The sequence below is a fragment of the Phragmites australis genome, chromosome 2 (genome assembly GCF_958298935.1).
Source record: "Phragmites australis chromosome 2, lpPhrAust1.1, whole genome shotgun sequence".
NCBI lineage: Eukaryota > Viridiplantae > Streptophyta > Magnoliopsida > Poales > Poaceae > Phragmites > Phragmites australis.
The window spans coordinates 48,025,364-48,044,020 of NC_084922.1; the positions used below are offsets into that span (position 1 = coordinate 48,025,364).

An 18,657-nucleotide genomic window follows, 5' to 3' on the forward strand; every position below is an offset into this window, starting at 1 on the left:
CCCATTTGTCTTCAAACTCTGAAATTATAACTCCTGAAATACTTTTGTGGTTTCCCAAAAATTTATGCAAAAGAAAGATCTCAGGATGCCTTTGAAGTTTATAAGCGAAAAAAACATAAGTACGAGTAAGTCATTACCACATAAATTGTTTTTCCAGTCGACTTGTAACCGTTTTCTCAACCATGGTTCAAACCGTCAGCAAGAAGGAGACTGTAAAAATGAACAACTACTCCGGCCAGCTATAACAGCTGTCTGTTATAATCTTTAGTACGGTTGGTTGCTATCACAAACTGGCTAAGCTATCAAAATATTGCAGTCGGTTCATAACCTAAACTATTTGCACTATACTGAGTAGTACAACCGGTCTCTTACCAAAATCGGCTGAGATATGATCGTAGTGCAGTTAGTTTGTTATCTGAATCGACTATTCATTATGATTTTTCAATCTGCACTCCCTTTATTGTATTTATTGAATTGGGTGGCACCCATGTAAGTTTGGATTTGTATAGGACAAATGGATTTCCAAAAACTGATTTAATACGCGTGGAAGTCTTGTGAATTATTGCATCTTCCAGCCGGAGCCAAAACGAATTATCTACGCCTCCTGCTAGAAGATTTTTTTCAGCCCCCACCCATTTTCCTACTTCCAATGCTTTCATGAAGGAATCTAGTCATATCAGACCAATTTACTCCTTTTGTCAAAAATACATGATATTTTTTACTTTTTATAGTTTTTATGTGTAATTTTGATCATTATTTTTTTAAATATAGCTATAATATCTCATGAAAATATAATATATTTTTCAAGATAAATCAATATGTATAATTTTATATTTCCAAACTAAATATTTTAAAAACTATTAACGGCCAAAATTTTAAAAGTTTAACTAGATCTTAATTAAAACATCAAATATTTATGATGAGAGCGAGTAACAATTAATCAATTTGACATGACGTACCATATATCGGGTTAGCTTGAGGTGGTCCATGCGACTGCTTATTAATTACTCCTACAGTCACAAAAGAACGTCGACTTGTGTTGTAGTATATAGTTAGCATGTTTAAACTTTAATCATAAATATATTATTCTAATATTTTGATTGAACTTTTAAAAATAATGTAGCCTGATTTTGCCTTGTCAAGTAGTTTTATAGTTTTACAACCTTTATATTATGTATATTATACTAGTAAAAAGTGAAGTAGTGTATTATTGGCCATGTCGATATTCAAAACATCATTATTTTATGATTGAAAAATGTTAAATTACTGAATATACAGTTACAATTACATGTTAGAACACCGCAACGAATGGTAGTCGAAAATGCCTCGTAGGGTCTTTAAAGATGACTAAGAGGAACAGCTGAAAGTATGGCAGCGATTTAGCAGTAGTGGCCTAGTGGGTCCTTGCTAGCATCTCGATGAACATAAACAAGATATCGATAGCAAGGTAAAAATAGGAAGAGGTGTCTGGCGGAGAGTTATAGATTATTGCACGATTCTTTTGTCTAATATTAGTGTTATTTAGGTATCTTCTGGCGGATCGTACCCCAGAGAGGTGATTATTTAATTCTTTCAACATCTATAAAAGCAATATTTAGATCGAAGAACAAATTTCCCTGTATTCTAGACTGCTGGAACCATAATCTTCCAAGGTTAAAAGTAATAACACTAAATTCTCCAGAAGAAAATCAAGAGACGACCAAGACCTTTGCGAGCCTTGTGCAGGATGTAGCAGGGTAAAAAAAAGCATCATAGAAAACAGTCGGACATGGAGAAATTTTTCTAAAATTTACATTAATATCATATGAAATATTTCAATCATGAAAACAACATAAAAAACTGAAATAAATTGAACAAAATTGAAGTCACAGGATTGTATAAGGGGAACACACACATAGAGGGCGGAGAGATCAGATTTTGGTGAGATCTGATCAAACCTATCAACTCATGAGAGGCTCTCGAAATATGGAGTATGGTAAGTTGTAATTGATGTAAGGAACCAACGCATGGTGACGAAGATTAGTGTTATCCCCCGTAGCTAGCTCCAAGTTTCAAAGAAGAAAACTTAAGACCAAAACCAAAAGAACACGACTCCCCCCTGCTACCTGCAGCTACGAACGAACGAACGAATGCTACTCCTACCTCTCAAAACACATCAACTCCATTTTTCCCCAAGGTTTTTCTACCCCTGTCTTCCTCACGCGCCATAAATGAATTGCCTGTTCACTCCACTCCACTTTGCTTGCTGGTTGTGCAGCCACAGGGCAACTGCAGACGCTAGATAAAGCTTAAGCCATCATCATTGCCTCCACTTCTCGAAGCAACGCTACGTACGCGTCTGGCGATCGTCAGCTTGTAGCTAGCTACTCGGTGTAGCCTAGGCGCCGTAGATCACAGGTGACCATCTCCTCCTTGCCGTCATCGTTGTCGTCGCCGCTCCCCCGGTTGTCCTCGTCGGCTTGGTCGGACGGCGCGTGGGTGGATGCGGTCGTCGACGAGGCGCCGTCGCCGGACGACGAGGGCGGCGGCATGAGCTCCTGCACCAGCGGGTCCACGCTCGCGCTCCGGCTCTTGGGAGGCGACGATGCACCGGACGCCGACGACGGGGCGGGCGAGCGGCCGACGATGGGCACCGGCTCGTTGAGCTGCTTGCCATCGCGCGGCGGCGAGAACTCCACGGGTAGGTACTCGTCGCTGTCGCACGGGAACTTGGAGTTCTTGAAGTGCTCCTTGAGCGCCTCCAGGCCCTGCAGCGACGTGAGCGTGTGAAATTTACATAATTGTAACATGCATGAGCACAGCTCGTGCCGGCATCGTGAAAATATTTTGGTATGCGAGAAGAGTATGCGAGAAGAGCATGCGGCGGCAAGTACTTGTACGCGTGCGTATGTGACTTGGCAAATCTTGCGTGAGTTGTACACTTCCCACGGCTGCTTATGGAACGCCTTGTAGAGCCGCACGGCGGCCTCCGGCGAGGTGAGATTGACGAAGCCGTAGCCCACATTACACTTGTTGCTGCATTTTGCATCAAGGAACTCGTATTAAACACAGCAAATTCTCATTTCATGTTAGGAAAAGAAAATTAGGATGATATGTACGGCATAGAGTGACCAAGACTCTTAGAATTAAGGCAGAGAACAGAGATAATGCTTTGGCATGATACTACTTTATATGTATGTGAAGCTGCCTTTTGACACCACCAAGACCCTCTTGTCATTGGGCATTGATAGGTCTTTTCTCAACTTGCTTCGTGCAAGAGAAAAGCTGCTAAAGGAGGTGCTTGATCACACTACAAAATTTGATCACATAAAGTTTTTATCAGAAGTTTAATATTTGTGCTCTTAAAAAGGTTTTTTGGGGGGCATTGATGCAACTTTTCATCACTATTCCAGGGCATCTGTCGCAACTCTCTCTACCCCCAACGCGGCGTCTCTTGTTGTGTTGGCCTTGTTATGGAAGTGCACGGTTGTGCAAAGCAAGAAAGGCAGGCAGGGAGATCCCAGAGGCAGTGGCAAAGAAAGGAAAGCAAGTGAACAGGTCCGCGGCAGCAGATGCATGCAACGAAAGAATCTTGGCATCAAAACGAGAAGGATCCGGTGCGATCTCCTTGGGCTGCAAATTTATTTCCGTTTGGGCTAGTAACGCCATAGCCATCTATGTCTGCTACACTGATTTTAACAATTTTAATGGCAAAGATAAGATACCACATTTCTATATACCACCCCAAAGATTTCTACCTCCCATAGATTTCTACCACCCCAAAGATAAGATACCACATTTCGTTCTTCCATGTTTCACAATTTTAATGGCACCAACTTCCCATAAAAACAACCGAATTTAAGCCGCCAAGTGTGTGTTCTTGAATTGGGCATCATAAAATATGAATGCAGCTAATGTAATTGGGGAGCTAACTCACTTGAAATCTATGGGGAGGTAGACGAAATCGTAGGAGGAGAACGGCTGCCCCTTGCCTTCCTCGCCGCTCGCCGTGATCCGCTCGTTGGAGTGGATGCAGTGGTTGTCCAGCATGTTGAGGAGTAACTTCTGGCTGCATGCGACCCACAGAACTCAAGCATCAGCAGGATGGCAATTCTAAGCGTGCAGCGCCCATGAAATATAGCATTGTGGCTACAATGTGGAGTTTAGCAAGGATACCTGTACTTGTTCGGTATGTTCCTGATCATGACTGTGGTTCTCGTATCCTTCTCCGAGGCCGGCTCCTGCGTGTCGGCATCGACGGCGGCCTCGGGCTCCTTGAACAAGAAGCGCGCCTCCCACCCACCCCTGCGGCCTTTCCAATTCCCACCGCCGCTGCTGCCGGCGCCTTTCTGGCCTTGCTTACCGTACGTCGTGGTGGTGGATGATGACGTGGCCGACGAGGACGAGGCGGACGCAACGTTCTTGCCGCCCTTGCACTTGCGCTCATGCCTCGTGCCGGCATTGCCACCCGTAGACTGATCACCAGCGCTAGCCTTGGCAGAGCTCCTCGTCAGAAGCACCACACGTTCCCTCGTCTTCCCGGAGCCGGACGACGAGGAGGCCGATGGCTGCGACGTCACCTGGGCCGGTCTCCACGTAGCTTGATGCCTCGGCGGAGTCGGCGCGCTGGGCCGGTGGTGGGGTACGTACCCGCGCCTACCACCGACAGATACAATTTCAGCAGCCAATTGGACGGTTGCAAACTTGCAACGCTGAGTGAAATTGGGGTGGTCCGCACGTCTTACCTGCGTGAGCCGGGGCCGGAAGGGCGCGTGAACTCGATGACGAGACGGCGACCGAAGAGCTCCTGGCCGTTGAGCTCGGCTAGCGCGCGCGCCGCGTCGCGCGCGTCAAAGAAGTCGATGAACTTGTGGCTCGGCCGCTGCGCCGACTCCCTCACGTCCTTCAAGTCCCCTGCAAACAGTAGGTCGGGCCAATACAATTGCTGCGGGAAACACAAGAAACGAGCGTGGGAAAACGAAATGGCTGGTTGGTCGGCTCGGTCGGTGGTGCGTACCGAAGGCTTGGAAGACTTGGCGGAGGTCGGCAAGCGAGACGCCGGGCACGGGGCTGAGCACGACCAGGGAGCCGCGGTTGTCCCCGTCGTCGGAGCCGGCGGCGAAGTGGGCCCACACGGCATGCCCGAGAACGAGGCCGCGGCTGTCGTCGTGGGGCCAGTCCCAGGCTTGGGGCGTCGGTGGCGGAGGCCAGGCCGGGGACACGGCGGCTGCCGCGTAGAGCTGGCCGAGGCGACTCTGCTGCCGCATGTGCTGCTCGCGGATGCAGGCGACGGCGAGTTCGGCGGCGCGGATGTCGAAGAAATGGACGGTTGCCACACGCTCGGACGCCACCGCCGACGCGTCCACAGCGCGGATCGCGCCGAACGGAACCATCGCCTGCGCCACGTCGCCCTCCTGCGCGTGCGGTGGCACCAGGCCCAGCACCACCGCGCGGCTCGTCGGTCCGTCCACCACCGTCGTCGTTGTCGGCACGGAGTAACCCGGCGTCTGCGGCGCCAGCGGCAGAGGCACCGACATGGCCATCGGCATCGGCGGCGGCATCGCTGGGTACGGCTGCGGGCAGTAGAGCTGGTGCGGAAGCGGCTGTAACTGCAAGGGGTAAGGGGCACCGACAGCAGGGTAGAACGCTTGAGCTCCTGCGTCCAGCAGATTCCCCGGGGCCCCGGGGATTCCACCTATTCCACTACCTCCCCCTCCCTCCATCGCTAAAGCTCGGAACAAAAGAACCCGAGACGAGGCAAAGGATACGCCAGTATAAAGATCTAGAACTTTCTAGTGATTTTGATCATGCCTTAGATCAAGAACCAGGCGAGAATTGTACTTGGGGACCCCTCTGTCTCTCTCTCTCTCTCCTGCTTAGCTGTATGCTCCGCGTCTGAGGAGCGAGAGTGATGTTAGTACTACTACTGCCAGAAGAGAGAGGGACAGTGGGAGCTCTTTTATGGTAATTGTCGCGGGAAAAGAAAACTGGCGAGCTATTATTTGGAAATCTACAGGAACAAATGCGAGAGAGATGAGAGGGAGGAGGAGAAGGAGGAGGGGGGGGGGGGGAGAAGAGTCGAGGAGGGAGGTGAAGGGGCGGTACGGAGGGAAGAAGAGGCAGGAGTGGCGTTGTCTGGATTGTTTGCTTGGATCCTCTGCAGCAACAGCACTTGTTAATCTTGCTCAAGTCATGCCCCGTGCGTACATGACAGGCCCTTGCTCGAGCTGCTTCCCTTGTCCGAGAGATTCTTCGTTACATTTTTGTTTCTGCATTGTAATATATCTTTCTTTCGAACAAGATTTGGATTATATTAAAGTAATAACAAAGATTACAACACTGATATTACAAAAAATGATCTTAAAGATTAACTAAATTATACAAATATTAGCGACAATTCTTATCTGCAAGTCTGTCTTGTATCCCTACCAACTTGGGGTCTCGATGGACCTTGAGAGCACGTGAAAACGAAGAACCCCGATGACAAGACACATAAGATCTACCACAGTTTGGCCTTTTAGATTAAAAAGGGTAAAAGGAAAACCCACTTCATTTCAAGAAAAAGATGAAAACCGTTCCGTTACGTACACACATAACGTCCTACCCACGTACACACAACACTATGCTCCCAACACATGCCTGAAAACACATACATGAATGCATGCCTTTTGTCTCTGAAAGCACTTGTTTAAGGACAAAATGTGTGCACTATGGTTTTAAATCTATCACAAGTCCATCTCTCGTGCCTAAGATATGGTTCCTCACAATATACGAAGAAAATCTATTATGGATCCTAAACTCTGATGAAGCAAATTATGGGTACATAGTTAAGCGTAAGCTATAATAGACTACTCTCTAGAGGTACTAATAATATTGGACCATATATACCGAACCTTCCACAGTACCTAGGCACCTTTGGAACAGACAGAAGTAGAAAGAATCTAGGAGGGTTTAGTTTTATACATCCCCTATCGTACATATGTGTTGTTTTGATTAACACACGGTCTTTAATATATAATTTTAATAACTATTTTTTATTAATATATATTTATAAATTTATTAAATTTATGATATCATGGAAGCATTTTTAAAGATAAATCTACACATATAATTTTTAAATTTTTAAATTAAATATTTCAAAAACTACTGTTAGTTGGAATTTTAAAGTTTGATGGAACCTTTTTTAAAACAATATGTATTCATTACTAATGAGAGCGGTAAAATTTACACGAAGAACGTCAAAACTCTCTTGAAGTTCATATAGAATGAGCAAAATCCATAATTTTGGAGGATCAGATATGTCTCCGTGCTATATGTTTTTGAGCTTTCGCGCTGTTACAATGTTGCATCCAAACTGTGGAACTGGACTTCATGTTTTATATCTTGTGTCTTGATCGAAGTCCATATTTTACTTGTGTTGCGTTCCATAAGAGTTTCTTTAGGTAATTTGTTGTATTTCGAGTTCCTATAAGATTTCAAGTGACATGTTTCTTTTTTTCTCTATTCCTTGGTTTCTTAGTTCTGAGTTCGGGGCCTTACTAGTGGGCGAAAGCTAAAAATATTACAACCAATGCACACAATTTATTTACGGCAGGACAGCGGTAAAAAACACATTTGGGGGAGAACCACATTGTACGACCGAAACCTTGGGCTCTTTCTACACTACTAAAATGGGAAGGACGATGTGCACGACTACACGTCGATATTCGCCAAGTATGCACAGTAATCGCAGAGGATCCTTCAGCCCGGTTGAACCCTGCGACAAGGATGCGACAGAGGCGAGATGGGAAGGCATGCAGGCGGTGCGCCGGCGCGAGGCTCTCACCGAGCAATGGTCGAGAGACAGTAGCCATGGGTTTAGACGCGCAGCGCGGGGCCCACCGTAAGCGGATGTCCGGTCTTGTCGAGCTCTGTGTGTATTCTGTGTATTTATCCACAGTAAGTTTAAGTATCCTCATCGGCGCCGCCTGACGCCTGTATTGTCATTCCTAGTCAGCTTTTCACCGCTCCTGCTGCCTCTTGCTTAGCCTCCTCTGATCCGTCAGCTGGTCGATCGGTCGATCCATCTTCGCATGGATCGTGGCGACGGGGAGAAAGCAATTGATGGCACTGTTGGTTGTGCTCTGCTTCTGTAGCAGCAGAGCTTTGCAGTGGCCTCCGGTTCGGGGCACAGAAATTTGACGGGAATTTGGGGGTGTTTCCGTTCACAATTCACATGAGCCAGCGCGGTTTGCCGGAAGATTTCTCCTCCCACCGCTTACTGCGGATCGGCGGAATTTTTGCCGAAGCTGACAGGATGTTGGGCAGGCAGGCGAAAGGAAATGCAGCCGCTCGAAGCAGCGTTGGCAGTTTGAAGGGATTGACGCAACACGCGAATGCATTGCATTGATTGTAGACAGTAATACATATACATGTACATTGATAGTAACTAGCTAACAGAATCACTCAGGTGCGTTTGGTTCCGGTCTTCCGGATAAGGATTCGTAAAATTATATTTGTTAAAATAGTGTTTGTTTGATTATATCAGTTTGAAGAGTTTAAGTTGAGTTTTTATTTATTAGATTGAATCTAAAGTCATATATATGGACATAAAAATTAAGATTGTAATCGATTATCATATAAAAATAATTTTATAACACTAACAAATAAGACTACTTGTATCAGCAAATATATATCGAATCAAGCTTTCTTCCGAGACTAGGATGAGTGGTATGTTTACATCCATCGAGCTATGACTATAATAGCAAATACGAGCAACTAAAAATATTTTTTAATATTATACGTATTTATATAGCTAAATTGAAAGAGATTTAGGTAACCGGATACACTTTAAGTTTGCTAATTCCATGGAGAAGTGCCAAGAGAATAGGGCATGAGCAGTTACATGTGATCGTGCGCTAACACAGTTGGCACGTGGGCACGAGCAGTTACATGTAGAAGCGGTCCATGCGCAATCGTACTGTCGTGCCGGGCTCGGCGTTCCGCGTTCGTTCGCACAGAGCGCAACACAACACGCTCACGCTGACAACGCTTGCTCACGTCCTCTCGTAGTCTCGCTCTGCGGGTGTTCACGGTTTCCCCCTTGTTCTTTTTCACCCGGGATGTGGTATTCAGAGCAGATTGGATCGCACATCGACTGACAGATACCTCGACATGTCGTGTATGTGTATCCTTTGGATGCCTTTGACTTCGAGCCTATGCGTGGAGACGTCGTCTACGTGTAACTTGCACCGGTCCGGTGGATTCGTTGCCTCGTGGCAGTTTGTGAAAGAGTTGCTCGTAGTAGTTGATGTATTGTTTGAGTCTGAGAACGAATTATATAGGGTATAATATTAAAAGATAAAAGTTTTTTAAAAAAATAAGTGAATATTATAGGATTATAATTAATTTTAAATTATCCTATCTAGAAATATCCCATATAGCATCACAGATAGAAAGAGCGTCGCGAAAGCTATGTTTAAAGAAATCGAAGAGTTATTCATGGTAGTCTTTTGTGTCGATATCGAGGTACCCAAGAGCGAAACGAGTAGCCGTGATCGAGGATGTCGTGTGTGAGATAGTCGTGGTCGATGTAGCTATAGTCAAGTTTGCCGGTGATGAAGTAGCCGCATATGAAGACATAGGCGTAAGGGGGTCCCTGGGAAGAAGACGGCGATGCAGTCGAGGCAATCGTTAAGGTAGAAGGTTGATGCCGAAGATGCTATCGAGACCATCATTGATGAGGTGTGCACTAGATTTGTCAGGCCTAAAAACACGTCGAGAATGAAGGCACGCACGTGTGTTGCCAATACCGAACATGTTAGCAATGGTTTTGGAGATATGACCAAAACCTAAACTTACACCATGAAAATGTATGAAAGTGGTTTAACGTAAGTTGATGTATTGTTTGAGCCTCGACAATGCATTATATCGAGCACAATACTTGAAGAGTCAAAAGCTTTTTTTAAAGAGATAAAGACATACAACTTAAGATTACAATCAATTTTAAACTACTATAACCGAAGATATATCAATATACTCTAAAACTGAAGATATATCAATATACTATAACAATATGACGTGTGGAATAACAGAAACCTTCTTCCCATATCGTTTCTTCTTCAATTGGAAGTTTCTCAGCCTCAATCGGAAGTTCTTAGCCATGAATCGGAAGCTTTTGGCATTGAATCGGAAGTTTGTTGCCACGAATTGAAAATTTTTGTCTCAAGTCGAAGGTTTTCTGCAGCGTGCTGTATGCTTTCATCCCAATTGGAAGTTTTCCCACGAAACGAAACTTTGTAGGCACAAATTGGATGTTTCTGCTCCCAAATTTAAGGTTTGTATTTTCAAATCGAAAGTACCTAATCCCAACTCGGAAGCTTTTGTTCTGAATCGAATGTTTTTAGCCCGACCAGAAAGTTTTGAGAAGGGGAAGGGGACGGGGTGGGCAACGGTGGCGAGGGAGCGACGGTCTGGCTCAGGCGAGGACGGCACATAATGAGAACGGAAGGCGAGGAAAGCTACGGAGAAGGAAGAAGACATGCGACACGTGTGGGGTGAGGGACCATCCCCTGGTTTCGGTTGTGGATGCTAACCTCGAAATAGAGATTTTCATTAAAGAAAACCCCTAATTCAGTTAGGCCATCTCCAGCAGAATCTGCATTTTTGAAGATCCGGCTGCTACAGTGATTTGCGGGTACTGTAGTAGCTCCAGCAGAGTCGGTATCCGGTGCTACAGTGTTGCTACAGTACTGCGGAGAGAGAAAACAGCCCAGCAACTTTGCGGACCTACTGTAGCACCCGTAACACTGTAGCAGTGAGCCGGGGGGAGAACAAATGTTTGTTACTGTAGCAGTATTGTTCACAGAGGCTGACAGCGGGTCCGGAGAGAGAAAAAGAGGAGTTGAAGGTAGACAATAAGGTAGCTGCTGGAGATAAAAAAATAAGGGATGCTGTAATAGTGATATGGGATGCTGTAATAGTGTTTTAGATGATGAAAATTTAAGGTAGCTGTTAGAGATGATCTTACGCTTGTAGCCCAATTCTACAGTACACCCTGCGATTTTGTTTGCCCAAAGTGTATAAATTATTGGGCCCGTTGAGCAGACAAACATCTACGCAGCACCCATGTTTTTTTAGTGGAGTTTCTTCGCCTATATATTTTTCTTAACCAAAATTCTGTCCCCTATCTATAACCTGAAAAACCGGGAGCGCTCTCCCATATACACACCGTGGCAGTGTGGCTCAGCTATATTTGTATCATCTGACGATGATGTAGTGATGTTACTGGATTAGCTGGATCGTGAGAAGTAGTATTTAAATTATGGATTGTAATAAGTTAGATTGTAAAATCTGTATTGTAAAAGTTAGAGTGTGGATTATTACAATCTGGTGGAAGACGGATTGCTGAATTGTTACTATCTAGATGTTGAATTGTAACAATCCAGCTTTTACGATCAGCTATTTGTTTTAGCTTTTAAATTATAATCCCAATCTAACTTTTACAATCTAGCTGTTTATTTTAGATTTTAAATTTTAATTACAATTCAGTTTTTACCCTCCAAAACAATTATGGTCTAACAGAGGCCTGAGCGCCACCCGCTGTTGCAACTGCTACAGCATGCAGTATCAGGAACACAGGGTTCAGATCGATCAGGGCGCAACCGCGCAGCAGTACGTGGAAACGAGTAACCGGTCGCTTGGAGAGGCCGATCCGTCGAGCAGGACACCAAGGCTTGGCGTTGTCTCATGGGCACGGCGGTCCCCAATCAGAATCATTTCCATTTGGATAGTTTTAATTTTAACTTTTTTTCTTAAAAATCAGAAGCTATCCAGTCCAGTGCTGCCTTCTGATCTTGTTTCTAATGACTTTTAATTAACTGAGAAAATGACTATAGCTGAAATGGATTAAAAGCTAAGAAATAAATTTTGACTAGCTTTTCTGGCTTGGGGATTTCTAGCTCATCACCATTCCACACGGCCTGATGGTCCCTAACCTGGGTCTGGTGGCTCCGTGTGCCGTGTCTACCCCCTTCAGTATTGCGGTTTCATCCATCTATAGATGGTGTATCACGGTTACACTCGTTGAGCACATCACGCTGCATCAGACCGTTCAGTATTTAGTACAATCTCCGTATAAAAATAGATGACATTTAATAGTCGAGCATCCATATTAAAGATAAAATAAATTGATCATCTTATTTTATTTTAATATCATTTATTGTATAAAAAATAAAACTAGTATTGAGAAACAAGTTATTTAATAGAGAGATAAGACTTAAAAAAATTAGACTAAAATTACTCAAAATTACAAAACATTATTGCTAATAAATACACTAAAATATCATCTATTTTGAGCTAAAAGAGTACTGATCCTATCTTGCTAATAAATAAACCTACAGTTGGCCACTGCTGGTGCAGTACTAGCACCCGTAGGAGTAGCGTCAAATGTCATTCTCTAATTTTAAATAGTAGTTAAAGTTATATTATAAGAATGATATTAATATTTAAAGCAATACTTATTTTCGGACAAAAGGAAGAGGAAGTAGCACTCCCGTCCCGTGTCGCTAATAAACCCGCAGCTGACCACCGCTGGTGCAGTACTAGCACCAGTAGCAGTAGGAGTAGCGTCAAACGTCATTCCCCAATCTAAAAGTACAGACACGCTCGACCCGATGTCGCAAACTACTAGTATTTAAGATAAGAAGCCTACCCTTGACGACGCAGACACACACCAGGATGCACGTACGCCCCCACGTCCCATCCACTGTTGCCCAAGCCGTCCGCGCGCCTGTTTCACTCGCAACGCACCCCGTGCCCCGTGGCTGTTGTACGTCCTGCGCCCTGTGCCAGGGGCTGCACGACCCTGCACCACGCGGCCGTTGCACCGAAATGGATCCGCCGGATACACGTCCCTGCATCAAACATGCCATACGGTTTACAAAACCAACGCTCCGGGCCGGCCGCGGTGGGATGGGTGGATCGATATGAATGACAAAGCGTACGGATCTTGGCAGCTCACTCTGTAGCTAGTATGTCCACGTACCTGTACCCTTCCCCCCGAAGGCTAGGGATTATATTGAAATCTCAAGCACAATACAACCCTTTTACATTAATAGATGTGCACGTGTGACAAGTCTAATTAATAATGTTACTATAAAGGTATATATATAATTAGTAACATTATAATAAGAGTTAAAATTTTAAGTAAATTTACAATCATCTATTATATTATTAAATAAATTACAGTGCAAGAGTTTACTATCCTATATTATAATTGTACATAGTTAAATAATAGATATGAATGGCATGGATGGAGTATCATATAAAAGAATGTCGTGAGACCACTGCTATTACTAACCACTCACAACTATGTAAGAAAACGCGTAGGCTATGTTAGCTTAAAATAATAATAAAAAATCTACAGTATTCATTCATAAAACTATACTAATAGGAGATTATAGATCATAACCACTGGATGTGCAGCGCAACGAAAGAAGAGTTGGAGTAGACCGATCCAACGTCGTGCATATCACATTACTCGACTAGGTCCACAACCAGCTGCGCACAGGTGGTCGTGCTCCTCGACTCCTCGACCAACTTCCGAGCAAGTGCGTCGAATTCTCGACCAGTTCTGAGTGGTCGCGTTGTGTTTCTCGACCAGTTTCAAGTGGTCGCATCGTGCTTTGCGACCAGCACTGAGCAGGCATGTTGACAAGCGAATAAGTCCTCAGCTAGCCAAGCAGCAGCATCGTGATCTTTACGCTATGGAGATCAGCGCCGCAATAGCAGCAGCGTCTCAACTGTATCCACACGTACTGGGTAGGACCACCGTGGGCTGGTGTGCTAGCATCGCATAATCAATTTTAGTCTAGTGATAAATCATGGGATGATCCAACTTCAGGTGTTATTCTCTCAAAAAAAATTATCATCTATAATCCCACTGATAACTTTGATTATCTATGGGTTATCTGGCATCCATCGAGACTTTGCTGATGATTTCCTTTAATCCATTAGATATACCAATAACTCTTGTGTTCTAATTCCATAATCCCTACCAATCAGCGGTGATTTAGCTGTCCTTGTCTGGTAGTTATCCTTGATTCAAACATATTTTCACGTCTGCATCCTTTAAACAGTACGCTTTCCATGATACCGAAGGGGTTAATCCACTTAAAGTGGTTTGACTTTAGGTGTTCCATAGGGTATGCGACACTATAGTCTTTTATTCATTCATGGATTATCACTTTGTCCTCTTTTAAGATTCGGTTGCAATTTTCAAACAAATCTGGTGTTGCTCTATAACACAGTTTAAACCTTTCAAATTCTTAGTCCAGTACTATTGATTTACCACTCTATCTTTTGGCATGAGTACCTGGGTGTTCCATATAGTTTGGTCCTCCTACTTAACTTTGTATTAAGGCTTGTCCGCTGAAGTTCCTCTATGATACTATACAAGTAGATACTTTACTACCATTCAATTAGGTTTACTGGCTATCGGGTCGTTTGCTCAGGAGTTCTTCCGGTTACGATCATTTCCATACTATAAGTACTTTCTTTCGGGAGTAGTTTTGCAAACATCTATGAGTTAGGGTTTCAGACAATTGATATCAAGATTTTTCTTCAATCTTTCCTGGGGTTACCGAGGTAAACTTCCAAGTTTCATAGGCTGCATTGCCTTTTTGTTGGTCGATCACTTAATTCCAAGATTATAACATGTCATTTCTTTCCAGGCTCATAGGGATTGCTATAAACACTACCCCACTTGAAGAGATTCCAATATAAGGATGTCCAAAAGATATCTGATACATATTCTAAGCACATGGATTCCAAGAGACTTTATAGCTCTCGAAGTTTTCATGACATGAGACACTCTCTGAATGGTGAATAAACGTACAATTTCCATTGACTTCTGAGTTTCTGGTTACGGGTAACCTTTCCAAGGGTGTACATGATCTTCCATAGTTGTTCCGGTTATTGATGGTGATACTTCGATGAGGTAGACTGACGCAACATTCAATTACTTCTAGGGATAATTTCTTGTGAAGTATCTTGGATCCTTGCAAGTATAGCAGAGCTTTTGTGTGCCTTTAGTATTGCACTAGGTCACTGCTGAACAACTTGCTATGAAATGGTTGGGTTGCTTATAGTTGTAGAAGATTTTGCTGAGGTCTGACATCTTCAGAGTTCCTTCTTGTTGCAAGTTACCACTATCTTGGTTGCGGGGAATTGGATTTGCTTGATCAGAGATGGATCATAGGGCTTCATTCTGCATAGTCTGTTGGTTTTCTGACTTTCATCTCGAATTATGCATAGCCTCTAACAAAGATAATCTTCAGACACTAAGTTTTCTCTTCTTTTTAGTTCTGTGGTCATGGCTTGGATTTCCTATACCAAGAGATCGATTGATGTTACTGAGTCTTTGAGCAATTGTCTGTATCGGTTTGGTCTGATTGTCTAGTATTGTGAGAAAGTCACTAGTAATGGGTGCCAGTGTTAAGTTTTGTTCATTCTTATTGTTCTGATTTAATTGTTCCTTACTCAATTCTTGTCTTTAGGGACTTCTTGTATGTCTGGATTGCTTTTAGTGCCTCGAGTGTCTTCTTCAGTTGGTTTGATATTATCGCATGTTTGATTGTTATTGTCTTGTATGGGCTTAGTTATTGGCCTACTTCCAGCTTCCAGTCCAGTTTCTTGAGTGTTAAACTCTAGGTGTTGATCATCTCTGCTTGATTTCTCAGACAACATATCCGGTAGCATCTGATTCTTCGAAGATAAGGTAGAAAACATAGGATGAGTTAAGATTCAATTTTAGTAGATGTGTAACAAGACTTTCAGCAGACAAGACTTAATACAAAGTTAAGTAGGAGGACCAAACTATATGGAACGCCCAGGTACTCATGCCAAAAGATAGAGTGGTCAATCAATAGTACTGGACTAAGAATTTGAAAGGTTTAAAGTGTGTTATAGAGCAACACCAAATTTGTTTGAAAATTGCAACTGAATCTTAAAAGAGGACAAAGTGATAATCCATGAATGGATAAAGGACTATAGTGTCACATACCCTATGGAACATCTGAAATCAGAACCACTTTAAGTGGGTTAGCCCCTTCAATATCATGGAAAGCATACCGTTTAAAGGATGTAGACATGAAAAATATGTTTGAATCAAGGATAACTACCAGACAATGACAGCTGAACCACCGCTGATTGGTAGGGATTATGGAATCAAAACCCAAGAGTTATTGATATATCTAATGGATTAAAGGAAATCATCGGCAAGGTCTCGATGGATGCTAGATAAACCATAGATAATCAAAGTTATCAATGCGAATATAGATGATAATATTGGTGTTCTGGAGAGAATAACACCTGAAGTTGGATTATCCCATGATTTATCATTGGACTAAAATTGATTATTGGGTATCAAGCATATTTATTTGGTTACTTGGAATGAAGTCCTAAGATTGGAAATAGTGGAATCACTTGGAGTCATGACAATATTCGGTGGAAACCAATACGAATTGTACAACATTACAAATTAAGTTTACTGATGATAGAGTGGTTAAGAAACGGAAGATACCCTAGGTAAACGTTATACTGGAATATATTTTGGGATTTACCATTAGTTAATGATGATATGACAAGAATTATGAGAATGAACACTTGGAAACTTCCTCTCCCATGCACAGAGACTTAAGACATGGAGAAAGGTTAACTCCCGAATATTTTGGACGTGACAGTTCATCTAGTTAGAAAGGACAACCGTTATGCTTGATAAGTATCACGAAGTTTTCGCACGAAGTTTAAAGTATCAGTTGATCAAGAAGATCCTATGGAAGATAGCTTTTCATCCCCTATTCCATCTTGAAACTTTTCGAATCTTGGGGACGAGATTCCCTTTAAGTGGGTTGGATTTGTAACACCCTGAGTTTTAGCATTTTAGAAAATAGTCAAAATTCACTCATGTTTAAAATTTTATAATTATTAAACCTATATAAAATTAAGGAAATATATTTATATATATTACTTTGGCTAAGTACTCAAAAAGCACCAAATTAATTTTTAAATTAATCCCTGCAATAAAATTGAGCATATGCATTTTTGGTTTAATTGTTTTTACGGTTCTTTGAGTTGAGATTTGAATTTGAACATCTATCAAATTCAAATCTATTTCTTACATTCAATTCAGCTAAAATACAAATTGAATTAAATTCTTTTGGATTCAAACCTCTCTCAAATCCTGAGTCTTTCGGTTCAAATCTTTTTCTTAATTCAAATACCCTTATTCAAATTAATGCCAAACTCAATTCAAATCCAGCTTCAAATATTCCTTTTGATTTCAATCTCAAATCCTGTCCGATTACAGGCACCTTCAAATCAACATCAATTTTGTATGTGAACACAATTCAAATCATTCAAGATTTATTCGAATACTTTCCAGTTTGATCATTTCGTAATTTGTTTCAACAGAATCCAATCCAATTCAAATCAAAGTTCAAGTTCTAACCTTATATGTGAATCCTCGTTCCAAAGTCATGACAATTTGAAGGTTCAAATACAATTTGAATTACCCAATCCAATTCAAATTCTAGTCATTTATTTGAATCATCATACATCTCTTTTCAAATTCAAATGCATTCAATTTGAATCATCCAAATCCGATCCAATTCAAATTATTCAATTTCAATTAATACAAATCCATTTCAAATTCAAAATTTAATATTCAAATGCTCTCTCTAGATCTTTTATCCTCTCTCCTCAGATCTTTTCACATCTCTCACATTCTCTCATCTCTCTCTCTCTCCCTGATCCCCTCACCCGGGCAGCAAAACTACCGCCACCCTCCTCCTGCGTTCACACCATCAGTATCTCCCTCCACTGATCTTTCACCGAGCAGGCAAAAAGTCATTTTTCTCTACTCCTATTCCCTCACTTCCTTCATGTGCAAGCATCCATCCACACATGCATACATGCACACAGGCATACACCCTCAAGGTGCAAACACAACATCACCAGCACCAGCACCATCCATTCTCTGCTCCTCTCTTCATCCACACATGCAGACAACACACAAGCACACAACCCCGAACGCACACATGCCAAGCAGCAGCGCCGGTGCCGCCCTCTGCTCGTGTCGTGCTATCGCCGTACGCACGTCGTTCCCGCGTGCAGCTGCCGCCGTGTGCGCTGCTGCCGATCTCCACCGCGCCGCCAGCCGCGTCACGCGTCTACCGACATGCCGTTCCGCGCCCGTCGCCGCTCGACAGCCGCGCATTTGCGACCTCCGCGGCGTGGCCGCCTCCTATGCCGCGCCAGCACATCCTTCCGCGTCACCACGCCGTCCCAGTGAGCCCCTCATCTTCCCCCAACCTCCTTTGATCAGCCGCCGTCGGGTACATGTTGTCCCTGCTGCCGCCGTCGCGCATGCTGCCGCTAAGCGTGCCGTCATCACACACTGTTTCTCCTCGGCGAGCTTCCCCGCGACCCCGGGCCCAGCCGCCGTCCCAAAGCCGCGCCATCCCGAAAGCCCGAGACCATGCGCGTTGTCGTTGAGCGCGTCGCCGCCGCGACGTGCAGTCGCCCGGCCTCGAGCCGACGCGCCGCCGTCCTCTGTTCGCAGTCGCTGGTTCACACCGCGCCGCGTCGTCGCGCCGCCCCACATATGCCGCAACTCCTCTTCGTCGCTGTCGTGCCCCA

At 43.6% G+C, this 18,657-nt stretch overlaps 1 protein-coding gene across 1 annotated transcript; it reads right to left on the bottom strand.

The window, feature by feature from the left end:
* Window positions 1-1,818: 1,818 nt before the first annotated feature.
* LOC133910203 (protein terminal ear1-like) lies at window positions 1,819-5,894 on the bottom strand. Its single transcript, XM_062352713.1, has 6 exons — window positions 4,997-5,894; window positions 4,725-4,893; window positions 4,156-4,635; window positions 3,917-4,048; window positions 2,874-3,015; window positions 1,819-2,747 (listed from the first exon to the last, which is right to left on the bottom strand). Exons 1-6 carry the CDS (start codon window positions 5,700-5,702, stop codon window positions 2,364-2,366), a joined length of 2,013 nt encoding a protein of 670 aa, XP_062208697.1. The 5' UTR covers window positions 5,703-5,894; the 3' UTR covers window positions 1,819-2,363.
* Between the last annotated feature and the right edge of the window lie 12,763 nt (window positions 5,895-18,657).

What these genes read in the sequence shown, in the direction of transcription:
- LOC133910203 (XM_062352713.1), bottom strand. Translation starts at nt 5,702, where the DNA reads ATGGAGGGAGGGGGAGGTAGTGGAATAGGTGGAATCCCCGGGGCCCCG. An exon ending in CCAAGTCTTCCAAGCCTTCG is followed by an intron (nt 4,894 to 4,996) that starts GTACGCACCACC and finishes TACTGTTTGCAG; the next exon opens with GGGACTTGAAGGACGTGAGG. An exon ending in TCACATACGCACGCGTACAA is followed by an intron (nt 2,748 to 2,873) that starts GTACTTGCCGCC and finishes ACGTCGCTGCAG; the next exon opens with GGCCTGGAGGCGCTCAAGGA.